The sequence below is a fragment of the Pelecanus crispus genome, chromosome 6, assembly GCF_030463565.1.
Source record: "Pelecanus crispus isolate bPelCri1 chromosome 6, bPelCri1.pri, whole genome shotgun sequence".
Classification (NCBI taxonomy): Eukaryota; Metazoa; Chordata; class Aves; order Pelecaniformes; family Pelecanidae; genus Pelecanus; species Pelecanus crispus.
Window position 1 is genome coordinate 69,478,727 of NC_134648.1, and position 15,165 is coordinate 69,493,891.

At 43.7% G+C, this 15,165-nt stretch overlaps 2 protein-coding genes across 2 annotated transcripts in view; one reads left to right on the forward strand and one right to left on the reverse strand.

Annotated features, from left to right (window-relative positions):
• Positions 1–656: 656 nt before the first annotated feature.
• Positions 657–10,211, reverse strand: AP5M1 (adaptor related protein complex 5 subunit mu 1). Its single transcript, XM_075712493.1, has 8 exons — positions 10,144–10,211; positions 5,700–6,345; positions 3,958–4,185; positions 3,360–3,499; positions 2,523–2,608; positions 2,304–2,419; positions 1,942–2,038; positions 657–831 (listed from the first exon to the last, which is right to left on the reverse strand). Exons 1-8 carry the CDS (start codon positions 10,209–10,211, stop codon positions 749–751), a joined length of 1,464 nt encoding a protein of 487 aa, XP_075568608.1. The 3' UTR covers positions 657–748.
• A 267-nt stretch (positions 10,212–10,478) lies between these two features.
• Positions 10,479–15,165, forward strand: part of EXOC5 (exocyst complex component 5) — a 30,129-nt gene continuing 25,442 nt past the window's right edge. The window contains exon 1 of the mRNA XM_075711848.1: positions 10,479–10,505. Coding sequence (XP_075567963.1) covers positions 10,479–10,505 — 27 coding nt within the window. The remainder of the gene's footprint in view (positions 10,506–15,165) is intronic.

The following is a 15,165-nucleotide window of genomic DNA, read 5'->3' on the forward strand; positions in this document are numbered from 1 at the left end:
AATGGCTCAGTGATGTTTTCTGGAACCCCCAGCAAATTTAGCTGGTTTTGCCTGCTCAGAGCTAGTCTTGCGATTTGAAAAACCAGGTTCACACCTCTGGATCCTCACTAACGCTAGCTTTCAGAGCAATGCAGATCACAGGCATGTATGAAAGGGAACTCGTCACTTCTGCTGACAGGGGCAATAAAGACCCCTGTGTCGTCTCCACTTTTAGAAGCACCGCTCATGCCATGCTCCCCCTCTTAAAATTCTTCTAAATTATTGACTCCTACATATTCTGTACACATCTCGTGAAAATAACAAAACTCTTCTTTTAACTGTCCTGTTAATCTGGGGTTTAATAAGATTCTTGTGACTTCATGACAAGAACAAGACACTGAAAGCTTTCCCATCCCGTGAGCTCTTTGGTTTACAAAACCAGTGAAGTAACTGGGAGTCTTCCCGGAAGCCACCCAGTCGTACCAGTCTGTATCACTAGGTACTTATTTTGTACCAGTTAATGTTAGAAGGGAAAGTAAAAATGGCCACGGCAAGTACATTTCAAATTGTCTTCTCTAAGCTGTTATCCAGGACTAAACAATTTAAAAACAACTTACGTTTTTAAGAGAAGTGACTTCTTTTGTTCACAGAAATTTTTAAGCAAACGTACAAAGTACAAGTGCTGGAAAATATTTATTTTCACTGTATCATGACCTTACTCTCATTAGCTGTCTGTTTTGCTTAAATACAAAAATGATTCACAAGCAAATTAGTCAAATAAGGTTTTGTACACCATAGGTGCTGGTGCTTTGGAATTCCAGATGTAGTAATCAGAAGAAATCAGTTCCCGGGCTAAAAAAAAACAAACATAGGAAAGAAAAATAAGCATTATAGGGTGCCTTACAATCCGACTTTCCTTCATCCAAATTAAGAGACTACTAATCCATCCTCACTAGTTTACAGAAAAGGTATAATGGCCTCTTTAAACTGTAAGACTCTTACTATTATTTGAAAATTGTTTCTGATAATGAGACATTTAAAGTCTCAGCTTCAATCACCTTTACTGACTTTATCAGTCATGAGCTTAAAATTCAAACAAAGGTTAAGTCAAAAGCAGATGGATGGCTTGGATTTTGTTCAATGAATATAATTGCATACTCGATATAAAACATACAGTATGAAAATGTTGCTTTTTGTATTACAATTCAGGACTGAATGTGACCTGTCACAAAATTAACTGAGTAGATCACAGTTTTCAAAAGGCATTTTCAGACCTCTGCTAACATGACTGACAGAAGTTGCAACATGTAGACAGCAACAATCAAAAATGCTTCCATTAGACAGTACTGCTCAGATTTATGAGTGCCTACTGCGCTCCCAATTAGTATATTTTTGGTGCAGACTTGGAAGTAGTCATGGGTCAACTCAAGAATAAGCAGACTTGGTTTCTGCTCCACAGATTCAACGAAGAGCCACAGCCACCAAGGGATGTTGGTGTGATAACACTGACAGCAACAGTCTCACCTTGCATGCAGGAGCCGAGTTCTCTACCTGGGTATTGCCAATCCACACATCACATCTCTGACAAAAGTGTCCTAAACAAGGGGCCAGACTACGGAGAGGCATTCTCTGCCCCCCCAGTAAAAGTTCTGCCATTATGCAGAGGGCAGTAAAACATCACAGGGTGAAGGGGAGAGAGCCCAAGAGAGAGCCTGACTTTGTAACGGAGTAATAAGCGCTTTCATCTGGAAGGGGGATGCCAGTCCCTACTCCAGGGACGCTTTAAGCATCACCAAAAAAAGGAAAAAAAAAAAAAAGCAGAGAACAAAATTTCTGGGATGTCCCAGGCAAACCAGGAAAAAGCTTTGTCCAACTTTAGCTACATAATTTTACTCGTTGACATCCAGTTCGTAACTTCAATACGTGGTTTCAATTAAATAAACGACATTTTTAGCAACTCACATGCAGTAATTTTGGGTTTTCCTGGTACGAAGATCTGAATAGAATGCTGGTCTACGTAACATCCAGTAAGTGTAAAGTCTGGGATCCTAAAATACAGCTATAGAAAGAGAGAGAAAACGTCATCAGATGCATATTGTCATGCTTGCTGCGCAAATACTGGCAATCTGTGTTACATGCTCTTGGTGCGCAAGCGTACTCCAAAATGACAAGATGTCAAATCCTGTAAGCAAGAACAGAAAACGCCATGCTGAGAACAAAGAGGCTAATAATCATGTCTGATTTAAAATCAACGTCTCTTCATAGCCGATTTAAGATAATAAATAAAGGTCTACTAAGGCCTCTTGACAGAGCCTGTGACTTACTTTTACATAAGCAGTGTTCCCAGTGCAAACATAATCAGTTGGGTGCTCTTTGCCTGCAGTGCCAAAAGACACGGTTCCGGTCAGAGAAACTTCCAAAGATTTAGGGAACTTCTGTCCTAAAGCCAGAAACAGCATCTATAAGAAATTATACAGCTGTGTCTACACTCTACAGAACTGACTGGGGGAGGAAGTAGGCGTGCACAGGGGCATTCTGCTTACCGATGACCCAAACCAGTAGGCTCTTCTCTCGTGACAAATCCAGTTGGCCATAACTAACTTTGTACTCTAATTGAGCGATTGGGCCTCTACAGTATGACAGAAGACATATAAAACCATTGGAATTAGTGTCACTCAGTATTTGTTAACACACACTTTGTTAAAGAAAGAAAAAGAATGCTGAAAGACATTATTTATGTGCATACAGACAAATCATACCTATCTGAGCACACCGCTAATTTGTAAAAAGAAATTACAGAGCAGGAGGAAATCGCTATGGTCTCAACCTAGTAATCATAAACGAGCTGTTGGTATTTTACTGTCTTTAGTTCACTGATAGTGTTTTACTAACACCATGATCAGCATCAGCAACTTTGTATCATTTCATCTTCAAATTTTCATGACAATTATGCGACAGTGTAGTCATGGCAGTTGTCAGAGAGGCTTAAAGGAAAACTATCGTTTTAATTTTAAATAACTGTATTTTTGATAAGCTGATCTGTAGCTAGGATTAGAAGTCTTAAGGAACAGGTAACCTGGGGTTGGAAGTGATCTCGAGACTTAATCCACCTGGAGGACTGTGGCAGTGTTTTACGTGAAAAAATACCACAGGGAAACAGGATGCGCAACAGGTATTCAGAACGTTACCAAATATTCTGGTATAATTCTATGTCATGGAAATTACAAGAATTCCAAGGGGACTTCCTGACATTTGTAAGGTTGGTGTCCACTGGTAGTACTTTGATGGAGCATAATCTGTTATACTGACTCCTGACAGGTTCATTTCAGGAAGATCACAGAGAAATGGAAGAAATTTATTTAGGATTTCTTTATTCTTACCTGTTGAAAAAAGGTATACGAGCTTCACAGTACTCAAAAGAATTCTTTATGCTTTCATGAAGCTTTAAATTAACTGTTATTTTTAACTGTGATCCCTCTTCAGTGAGTTGATAACATCCCAAAATTGGTGGAACAGGAACCTGGAAAAAACTACATTCATTCTCAAGATAAATTAACACCATCAATCATAAGATCAGTTATATACTGTTTTAATTGCTAAAGTACTTTAAAAAATAAAAACCCGTTAATTGCTGACTGGTGTTGAACAGTATATGCCAAACTCTTCAGGCTGCTTGTGATACATAGGTTTGTGGTATATGCATTTGACATCTCAGTCTGGATTGATTTTATCTAATTCGGGCACTTAAGTGGTTCATTTAAAGTAAGAGCAGCTATGCCAAGCAGTCAAAGGTACTGGCACCTCCTGAACGTGACTCAGATGACTCAAATCCTGAAGTGCCTTCCAAGCAGTTTATTCTATAAAAAGCATTTTACCTGCCCGAATTGGAGTGAAACTCATTCAGACACGTTCAACAACACAGGTATTTTTATTCCCATTTAAAGACTGGAAAATAACGAGGGTCAGGGATGTTATTACCTGGGAAGTGTAGTAACACAAGTGGAATGAATCTGAAGGAGGAATGAAAGGAAATTTGTAAGGTCCATTATACACAGAATCATCCAGTGGCTCGGCACTACTGGACATCAGCATGGCAGGGTCAACGGAAGTCACACAGTGGTGGACCACGATATCTTGGAGCGGAGGACCGTTAGTCGGGAGATTCAAACTGAGGGTTACGTTTGGTGCAGATCCCTCTATGTCACACTTGAAAAAAATGAAGTCAAGAAGTTATTCTAAAATATCTCCCTCAAGTCAGAATTAGACGCTCAAAAATCAAACACAAGCATTAAAAAAATGACACTAAAAAATTTCAGCTGGCTTCAAGCATTAGCACTGACAAATACTTTCAGAGCAAAGTCCCCTTCCCATTTCTGGAGCCTTTCCCACAGTAGGGCTAGCGGTGCAGTCTTAGCTAAACATCTCTTAATTGACAAGTGCTCTTTAGCAAGAAAACGGCAGATAAGCGAGCCAAGGACTTACTGTATAGCTACATCATTATGAATGTTACGCAAACACACTTGGTGATAGTCTAATTAATTCAGTTACTTTTACAGCATCCGCTTATTGGATTCAAGCGTGCTATTAATGGCCACTGTGGTCCCATGTCAGCTTTCTCACAGCGACCACGCGCGGCGCATCCATTGTCTCGCCCCTCACGTGCCAGCTCAGCAGTGCACGATTACACCAGGGCTTTCTACTTACGTAAGGCCATCCACTCCACGGCCTAGAAACTCGTCCCTCTGAGAGCAGGAAGCTGTTCACCCACGTAATCCCTACCAGCATATAGCCCAGTCTTCGGAAGCGCAGTACTTAGGTTGGCTTCCTTCAGAGATGAGTATCCCTCCTCTCGCAAATAATTAAATTACCATGATCCTCTTTATTGGGTCTTTCTCCTCTTAAAACACTGGCAGTTACAAATACAGAGTACCATGATAATATAGTGTGCTTCCTACGCATAATTCAGGACAAAGAATGTTAAATACATCCACTATAGAAAATGCAAATTTTAATGTATTTCCTAATTATTATTGATCTATTTAGTCGATATTCCCCAATTTTTAGTATTAAACAATGAAAACCATTGTCACATACAAAAAACATTCAAAACAATTACACAACCAGTTTCTTTCACCAGATTCTGTATCAACAGTTCTTAGGTCAGCCAAAGAAACAGCATTTGTGGATTGAAAATGTTGTTGTAAGAGAAAAAAGTAGAAGATTAAACTTTCATTTGGTAGGAAAATGAATTAAAAATGCTCATGTAAAGACACTTGTAGAAGACTCATTCAGAAATTCTGTTTCTAATCATTATTTAACACATCGCTTATTAGATAGCTGGAAATAAACTTGGTGTTAGCACTACCATCTCTTAATCTCTATACACGAAGACCATATGAAATTATTTCTCCCTACTTCATTTAAAATAAGAAAAATTTGGGAAAATACATGCAATGTAGCTACTGCTGGAAATTTAAGTCCAATGAATAGTTACTGAAAAAATGCATGAAGCACGCAGGAAGAAAACAGTAAAGACCAAAATAAAAACCACTGCTAATGCGCCTGTCTAATATGTAATAGTTCATTACACTTTGAAATATTACAGTATTAGAAATTCACTGTGGTCACATACCAAAGTAAAATGCCGTGAGTATTTACCTTCCCAGTGTGCTTGCATGAAAAATACTTTGGCCAGACTTGCACACATAAAACACTCTCACCTTGCAATTTACAGCTCCATAAACTTGCCACATGTCCACAACATCTCTTTTGTCATACTGCATACACTTGACTTTTTCAGTGATACAGACGTTAACCTGAGGTTTGCCTTTATATGTGTTGGATCTCCAAGCTGGTTGGTTTTCATCTGTAGGCATTTCCTGAATGTCATCAAACGAGCTGTTCAAGCTGCGGATGTTTGTGTTTAAGGGGGTGCCAAGCGGACAGGCCTGTATAAGCAAATTTCGAAGCTGGCCTATTTTCGCACTCATCTCAGCTTCATTTTTCCGACTCGGAGAGATGTAGTCCACAATGCCTAACAAAAGAGCCAGTCCTTGCGAGAGCCCACTGATGGTGAGGAGGGGTGGCCGTGGCTCCAAGGTCTCCTCAACTAGTGGAAGACATGCATATATCAGCCCACTCTTCTGAAAAGCAAGCACGGGCCAGAGATCCCCTCCTTCGGTGCGAACTGAATATACTGATGAATGATTGATTCGAGTACAAGTATCTCGATGCTCCACAAAAATATGGTCATCTATGAGTCTCAGTTCAAAAAGCAAGGCTTTAAGAAAAGCGCTGTCAGACGGTACAGGCACATGTGTTGACCCATTGAAGGTCTCGGCGCGTATTTCAACGGTGGGGTAACGTCTGTGACATGGAAATAAGATCGTCTTAGTGCTACTCATCTTTTCCCACCCAAAATATCGTATCAACAGAGTTCCTAGAAGCAGAACCATGGAATCCCTTTTCTGGCTGTCAGAGAGTGCAAAAGCATCATAAAAATCTTTGGAATATTGATACAATCAAGGATGACTTTTCTTAACTCCCAAAGACCACCCTGGTTCTAAAAGTAACCTTGTTTACGTGGAAGCCAGCAGCATCCTGATAAAAACAGTGCCAGGATCAGCATCTAAATCTTTGTCAATAAAACTATTTAATGAGTAATTAGGATTCATTCTAGCAGGAGGATTTCTACTGGAAACTTTGAGCAAATACATTGACTCATTTTTTTAATAAAATGTGAATCTGTCCGTCTACCTTTCCTGTTGCACAAAGGTACAGGATGTTTAAATGACACTGATGAACCCAAGCACAACTCACACCAGTGCAGTGAAACTTCAACAGCAAAAGATTTCTAAGAGGCGAGATCACACTGAAGAAAAGTTTCCACATTTAAGAAAATGGATGTCCCACATAATAAAATTCAACTACAACAGCTTTTTGCCTAGATATAGTATGCTATGGCTACAGCTTTGCTACTCTACTAAATACTATATTTATGAGACAGTATAATGGAAATTACTTATATACAGGTTCTTCATTGCTGTTCTGAGCTTACACAATTGATCTGCAGCAGCTGCTTTAATTAACAAGATTAACTAGAAATCTGTACAATATTATAAATACAAACAGATTTTACTGTACATAAGTCCATTTTTTCCAACAAGAGCTGCATGGTTTTTGGGGGGTAAGTGAAATGGATTCCACACTGCAAGTGTGGTATATGTGACTGAAAGCTGTTATGACTGCTTCATAATTTCTTTTTTTTTTTACTTTTGAGTATTTAAGATGTAATCATGTTACAAAGACACAAGGGTTTGTATGTTTTAAAACCACTATGTTGCATCAACATATATATTTAATTTCAAATTTCCTAGAGACAATGTTCGAGAAAAATTATACTAGCTGTTTAATGCTATGCCTGGGATTTTTTCTTCTGAAGCAGTATTATTTTTTAAAGGAGAGAGGGATGAATTTCTTCTCAAGCTAACCAGAATCTACCAAGAGGAACTGAAGAGTTGTCTTTTAATAAATAGCCGACAAAAGAAAAATTATTACTTCCACTAATGCATTGGTTTGCATCCTTTTTTGGAACTACAGACTCCCGAGTCTCTCTTACATTAAGTTTGATAACGGGCTAGCTTTTCTACATCCTCTTTTGGGGATTCCCTTACTAGTTATCCACAGACCCTCAAAGTGCATATCACAGGTTACATGCCAGGCAACTAGTTAAATCACTTTATGAATCACCTTGTAGCAGATCTGTTCTCAGGCTGCATGTTTGTTTGCACTCAGAGCCACGCTTACACACAAACATGGGAGAAAAAACGCACAGATATGTAAATGCCTTAATTTATTCCCCTTTTTATACCATCTTTTTAAAGACACATTGACAGTCTGTTTCTTAAATTGTCATGGAACTTGTAATACCAGTAATGTGGTACTTTGTTTTATCTATGACCTCCATATGTGGTGCTCCCCTTCTGCTCCGGAACACTTGCATGGTTCTTATCCCGTTGCCTTTAAGTCCCACCTACGCTGTCTTTCCTTAACTGAGTAGCAGAGTCTCTTGCTGGAGGCAGCTACACTTCCTCAGGCTTATTTTCAGTGATTGTGCTTTTTTGTTTGATTCTTAATCAGGCATCTAGAGCTTTCTTTTTTTTTCAGTAAGGAAAAAGCAAGCATAGGCAGAGAGAAGCCAGAGCTACAAGATCCGTAAACAGGATACAGATGACAGTAAAACATCTCCCTGCAGTCTCTCATCTATTTTGAAGAGCAAAGAAACAGAGTGGTTTTGCAGCTCAAAAGTTTATGACTTTCAGAGCAAGGTTGTTGGTAAGAGGCTACATGTAACCTTGGTGAGCATCTCTTATTTTTGGTTGATGTCTCTAAAACAAAGGAAGAGGTGATATTTCAGTCTAGTTTTGTCTTACTTATGTCCCAATCTGCCTGCTCCATTTGTCCTCACGCCACAGCAATCTTCTCCCACTGAATCTTCCCAGCTTCAGCTGAGTCATTAGATGATTACTTAGCCCTTCAGATCTCAGTTTTTCAGTATTCCCTTCTAGAAAGTGATGAAAACTTAAAAAGATGAAAGTTTCCAGGGTTGAATGAGCTTTGGCGATTCAAGAGAGAGACCCTACTTGTTGCCTGAATTAAGTTATGATCAGCTCAAAAAAAGTGGAATGCTTTGATGTCCCAGATGTCTTCTCTGAGGTTAAAGATCAGGGCTCACGTATCTCCAGCTGAGTGCGTAAGTCTCGAAACCAACAGTTTCCATGTGATCCGGCATTCTTTATATTGTCTGTGCGCTTTGTTGAATTTAAGGTCAGTTAGGAGGATAAACTTGGGGTTTCTACAGCCCTATTATTTCCTCTGGGAACTTGAAAGATCTAAGTCTGGAAATCACTTGAAGTATCAAGTATAGTTTGCCTTTTTCAAAGGAGTGCTATTCCTTGTCTCTGCTGCTTACTGTGTGACAAGTCACTTCACATATCCCTGTCACTAGCCCCCCCCTTCCTCCACAGTGATTACACTCTCAGATTTTTGGGACAAGGCTTTCTCTTTCTCTGTGTTTGTAGAGGAGAGGCCTCATCTCTAGTCTTGTAGGTAATACAAGGACCATAATACTAATCCTAAAACAATCAGCGGAATGTCCAATGTAGGGATCTGTCTGCACCTGAAGATGGAAGATAGCCTACTTGCTCTTTCCCCCCCCCCCCCCCCCCTCCTCCTTCTAGGTTCTCTCTTCAGTTTTACTGCATTCAGAGTAGGACTGTAGGTCACATCTCTTTATCCAGGTCCCAGTATTTTTCCTTTTCTTACCCCCCCAGTTATTTTTCCTCTCATTCTTTGGAATCAAGTCCTCTGAAATCACAGAGAGTACACAGAAATGGCAACAAATTTTGCCAGACCAACAAAAGCAGCCTGCCTAACCCAAAGCCTTACTTTAAACTCTGTAAGAGTTCTGAATAAAAAGCCCTCCTTTAGTTCACTGACTTAAAAAAACCTGGTTTGTATGCAAAAAAAATAAAATTAAGTGACGAGTTAAATTTCTGCCTGAAAATACTGCACTTTTAGTACAAGTACAGAACAAGATGAGGAGAACATAAGCAAAATACATGCTTTCTTCTTTGCCCATTTTCTTCATCTAACAGTGCTTCCTAGCACTACCTTGTCCTTTTCCGTGTTAGGACAGAGAAGAGCGAGGTAAAATCGCTACAGTAACTAACAGAAAGAGGAACAGAGAAAGGAAAGTCATGCGCAAAATGGAGAAGTTGTTAAAAAAAAAACTATTTAGGCCGCTGTGAAAAGTGCATTATGCGAACATTTTCAAAATCGCGTTCAGAACGGTGCAGCGGGCCAGCGGCGCCTGGAAGAGCGAAGGGATGTATGAGGCATCAGGCTATTTGGGTATTTTTTGCGTCTCTTTCGGGGACCCGAGGCAGCCCCGGCGCCCTCCGACCCTCTCCCTTCGCCCCCCTCGGCGGGGCCAGGAGCCCGCCCGAGCCGCCCGCCCGCCAGCGCGGCCAGAAAGCCCCGCCGAGCCCCGGCCCCCTCAGGGCTCTCGGCCCGGCCCGGCCCGGCCCGGCCCGGCCCGGCCCGACCCGCGGGCCCGCTCCCCGCCTCCCCCTCCGCGCTCTCCACAGGCCGCGCCGCCCTCACCTGGAGAAGAGCACGGCGCCGCCGGCCGCCGGGTCGTGCCGGAGGAGCCACAGCGCCCGCAGGGCCATGGCGATGGCGGCGGAGCGGCGCTGAGGGCGGCCGGGGCGCTGCGGAGGAGGCGGCGGCGGCGGCGGCCGGGGAGGGGCCGGGAGCTGCGCGCAGCGGCGGCCGCCCGGCGCAGGCCCATTTCCGGCGGGCGGAGGCGGCGCCGCCGCGGCTGCTGCTGCTGCTGGTGCTGCCGGGGCGGCGGGACACAATGGGCGGCAGCGGCGGGGCGGCGGCGGGCCGCTGAGGAGCCCCCGCCGAGGAGCCCCGCCGCCCTCCTCCCGGCGGCCATGGCCACCACGGCCGAGCTCTTCGAGGTGGGTGCGGGCAGCGCCGGGGCTCCCTGCGGGCTTCCCCGGGCGGAGGGGGCCGCGCTGGGCCCGGGCGGCGGTGGCGGGGCCGCCCGGCTCCCTGAGGGAATGCGGCGGCCTCCCGGCGAGCCCCCGCTCGGGCGGCGGGGAGGGAAAGGGGCCCTCCCGCCCGGGGTGAGGGCGTGTGCGGGGGGCGAGCGGCGGCAGCAGCAGCGCCGGAACCTGAGGAGCCCGGTGCCGGTGTGTGGGGGGCTGAGGAGGCCGGGGTGCCGGTGTGTGGGGGGCTGAGGAGGCCGGGGTGCCGGTGTGTGGGGGCTGAGGAGGCCGGGGTGCCGGTGTGTGGGGGGCTGAGGAGCCCGGGGTGCCGGTGTGTGGGGGGCTGAGGAGCCCGGGATGCCGGTGTGTGGGGGGCTGAGGAGCCCGGGGTGCCGGTGTGTGGGGGGCTGAGGAGGCCGGGGTGCCGGTGTGTGGGGGGCTGAGGAGGCCGGGGTGCCGGTGTGTGGGGGGCTGAGGAGGCCGGGGTGCCGGTGTGTGGGGGGCTGAGGAGGCCGGGGTGCCGGTGTGTGGGGGGCTGAGGAGGCCGGGGTGCCGGTGTGTGGGGGGCTGAGGAGGCCGGGGTGCCGGTGTGTGGGGGGCTGAGGAGGCCGGGGTGCCGGTGTGTGGGGGGCTGAGGAGGCCGGGGTGCCGGTGTGTGGGGGGCTGAGGAACCGGGGGCGGCAGCGCAGGCGGTGCCCCCGGAGCGGGCAGCCCCTCACCTTCCCTCAGGTGAGGGTTTTCGATGCCCCTCAGGCTGGGGCCTCCTTCCCCTGGGGCTGCCAGGTTTTCGCATCAGAGGGTCACAGCTTGCAGCAGAGGGTCACAGCTTGCAGCGGGGTCACAGCCGTGCCAGGCCCCACCGCCCAGCCCATAACGTGACTCCTCTTCTCCCGAAGGCACATATTCACTCGACCCCAGCACCGTGGTATCTCAGCGCAGCGGCTGCTTTTCTGAAATAAGGAAATAACTTTGCCCTCCCTTTAGCCGCTGTGGAACTGAGGCACGAGAAGCCAAATAGCTTGCCCAAGGCTGTGTACAAGCAGGGCGGGAATATAGCAAGAGTCTGGCGAATTCTCCTCTCCTGGCCTGGACCACAGGCTCTCGTGGTGTGACCTGTGATTAACAGAAAGGGTCTGTCCCCGCTCGCTAGTGCACGAGGGATGTGGTATCGTTCCCAGCTATCCTGTATTTGCTCTCCGAGTCGCTCAAGAGCCGGTTGTTCATTTGGTGCGTTAGCCAAGGTGGGACACGCTTTGCCCAGCCTTCAGGAAAGGTCTTCCTGTTTCTCTGGAAGATCCTTTATCTGTGGTTTATATAAAAGCATTGTGTGCACTTGTGTTTATGAATCACTGTTATGACACATGAGTGTTATGACTCACATCTTTTGGCTCGCATGGTTTGAAAGAAATAGCAAGACCAATACACCATGTTCTAAGTAGCTAGATGCCAAGTTTTACACCCTCTCTACACCTCTCTGGCTGTCCTAGGAATCCGTTGATTTCTCAACGTGATGACAGTGCAGTTCTATTCTTTGTGGGATGCTGAATGTAAGATCATTTGGACGTGGAAAGCAAACTGTATGTTTTGGCTGCTTTGGGTCATGCAACAATTTGTTCTATTTTGCAATAGCAATAAAGATGAAATTGCAAAGCAGGTGAGACCTTTGCCTGGAGATAGGGCTTGAAATTATGTTTTCCAATATGGAAACCATTATTTCTTTCTCTCCTGCTTTTGCCTTTCTTTCACCCCAAAGGCAAGAGAGGTTTTGTTGACGTTCACTAAATTAATGTGGCCTACTATGTTAGTTTGAAGTTGCTGCCATGAAGGTTAGAACATGAAAACGTATGCTTATTATGGGAGTGACCCTGAGCTGCCTACTGAGGGTAGTAGTTGCCTGCCATGTTCGCATGAAAGTGTGTTTGAAAGTCATTTTCAGTATAGATACATGACATTGTGTAGAAGGATCTCTGCTGAAAATGGACACAGCGTGGACTCAATTCTCCCTCATATAACTCGAAGCGTAATTTAACAATGATTGCTGGGTTTTAATGTGGCTGGGTCCAGTTTAGTTTCATTTATACAGACCAGATGAAACCAGGTTATCATCCACTTCAGGCATATCTCTTATTAAATCAGTAGTATTGGCTGAATGGATAGGGTCACGTTAATTCGTCTAGAGCTAGAGGGAAGTTCAAAGCTGTGAAGAAATTGGCTGTTGGGGCGCATCTGATAACAGGCAAAGGACTTGCAAATGACATTTGTAACAGCTGATTTTCAGCAATTTCTGCAGAACTGGATGGGAGACTTAAAATAGGAATTAGGCTGTCGGATAGCTATAGGTAACCCTGTTATCAAGATAGCATTAAAAAGAGCAAATGTATATGGAAGATACGATATACAAACAAAACTAAAGAGTTTGGGATTTGCAGTGGAACCTGTGAAATCATGTCTTAAAATGACACTGTTGAACTTCATTTGTTCTTTATAAATCAAGTAGGTTATTTTCAGCACACCCTTTGTGAATATTTGGAAGAAAAAGCTCATTTTATTTCTCTGTTGGTCAGTATTTTGCATGTAATAATATCCACTACAGTTACTCTTCCTTAAATAATATAGAATAGGGTTTATATGATTAAAAAACTGAAGGACAGGTCTCCAATGTTCTTGAAAACCAGACATTTTTCAGGTTATGCCCCTTTAAAATATTACTACCCCTGCCTATAGCAGTGATTCTGCCATCGTTTAGGTCGAAATAAACTACTTAACGCTCTTTGCTGATGTGCCAAATTGTTAGAACAAAACGCAGCTTTATAATTTTTGCAGAATAGCAGATGTTGCTGAAGGTGAGAGGCAGACCGCTGGTTCAGTTTGGCCTCGTAGCTGGTCAGGTGGCACAGAGTTTGGGGTTAACCACAGCGTTTGGTGCCATGTGCCCGGCTGGTTTTTTGGGATGCAAGGGAGGGAGCTGCAGGTACTCTGTGTACGCATGCACTCGAGGGAGCTTTAGAGGAGTATAGAGGCATAATGGATAGAGCAAGGTTGGCTTTTTTTTTTTTGAGGGTCTAGGGCATGCCTGTCAGATTTCCTTAGGAGAGGAGGCTTTGATAGGCTTGTGGAAAAACTCTGTAAATGTTGGGTTTTTTTTAAAAAAAAAAAAGAAAAAATCAAGGTCATTATGCGTGTGTGTATGTGAATTATTTTTAGCACGAACATCTGAAGGAAGGGAGAAATGCAGGAAATACTATATACACACAGAGCATCAGTAAACAGTGCACCCTTTATATAGGGTTCATCCATAGCTCTGTACTTGGCATTGGTATCCTTGTAACTAGAGTGGTACTCCAGCTGAATTACGGGATCTTCAGAGGAAAGATTGTGGTTGTGATTTTCATATAAAGGAGAAGTGCTGCAAAGAGCCATAAAGTAATTAGGAAGCTGGAGGACTCCCCTGAAGGGAATGTTACTGCATTGAATGGCTCATTTCACCTATAATTAAAATTGCAAAAATGTTGCCAAACAGTTAGATGTAAAGATGGCATAAGGAGAGAATTTACACTTGGTATGAAAACACTGCATTATAACTTTTAGTGAAAAGGATTCACGTAAAGGAAACTTAACGTTGTGTATCAGGAAGAACTGGGTTAAAGAGACGAGTGACTTGTAAAGAAATTGTGTGTGGTATTACCCAGTTATTTTTGAAGCTTAACCAAGGAGGCTGAGCAAAACAGTTACTTTAGTTGGTCTTTGAATGAGGAGTTACTGGGTCATCTGTTAAAAGGGTGAAACTTCTGTCCTGTCTAGAAGGATTCAGCATGTTGCAAAGTGTATTTAAAAAAAAATTTATACTTCTGTTTAATAGCTGGGCCTGACTGGATAGGGCATAATTTGTTTTTGAGGAATGACAAACCTTGAACTGCCAATATTTGCTTTCCAACCCTTGTTTTTAGTTATTAAAATAATACTATATAATGATGGTTTTTTCCCTCCCTATTACTTCTGACAAGGTTTTAGACCTGTTGGTGCAAGAACCCATTTGAGACCTGTGGAGGTCTGTTTATTTTTTATTATTTTTTTAAAGCAAGCTTTATCAAAAGCAGTGGGGCATGTTCACATGTTTCATTATCAGAAATGGGTTGAGGCAAATACCACCATCAACCACAGGCAATCTGGCTCTGTGTTGGGTTGTGCTTCACAGTTCTAGAACCATCCCTGCATTTAATTTAAGAGCTTTCCATGAAATCCTGGTGGTTGTGAGAATACTTTGCTTACTGATCTTAGATGTGCTGATGTTAACACCTAAACAATACTGCTAGATTACCAATGAAGCTGAAATGATAAATACTAGTTTTTTTAAAGGATAGGTGCTGGACTATGTTTTGAGTATTTAATATTAATATTAACTACCTGAAGAAATGTTTGAGCTGGCTTAAGTATTAGGCCAGCTAAAGTAGGAGCTCTTATAATGAGGTGTCTGCCTTCAGAAAACATTGCTGGGTGGAAAAATAATCTTAACTGTTCACCATTGTGCAGTATTTTTAGGGAAGATCTGGCAAATATTATGGAAGAAACTTGAGTAAACTTGTGTTTTTAGCATCACTTATGCCCCATTTTTCCTTCTTGGGAAAGTCAA

Bases quoted from the DNA above. Each gene is read 5' to 3' on its own strand.
- AP5M1 (XM_075712493.1), bottom strand. From the start codon at position 10,211: ATGGCCCTGCGGGCGCTGTGGCTCCTCCGGCACGACCCGGCGGCCGGC. The intron at 4,186-5,699 runs GTGAGAGTGTTT...ATTTTTTTCAAG, and splicing joins ATGGAGCTGTAAATTGCAAG to TGTGACATAGAGGGATCTGC. The intron at 832-1,941 runs GTGAGTTGCTAA...GTTTTTTTTTAG, and splicing joins AAAACCCAAAATTACTGCAT to CCCGGGAACTGATTTCTTCT.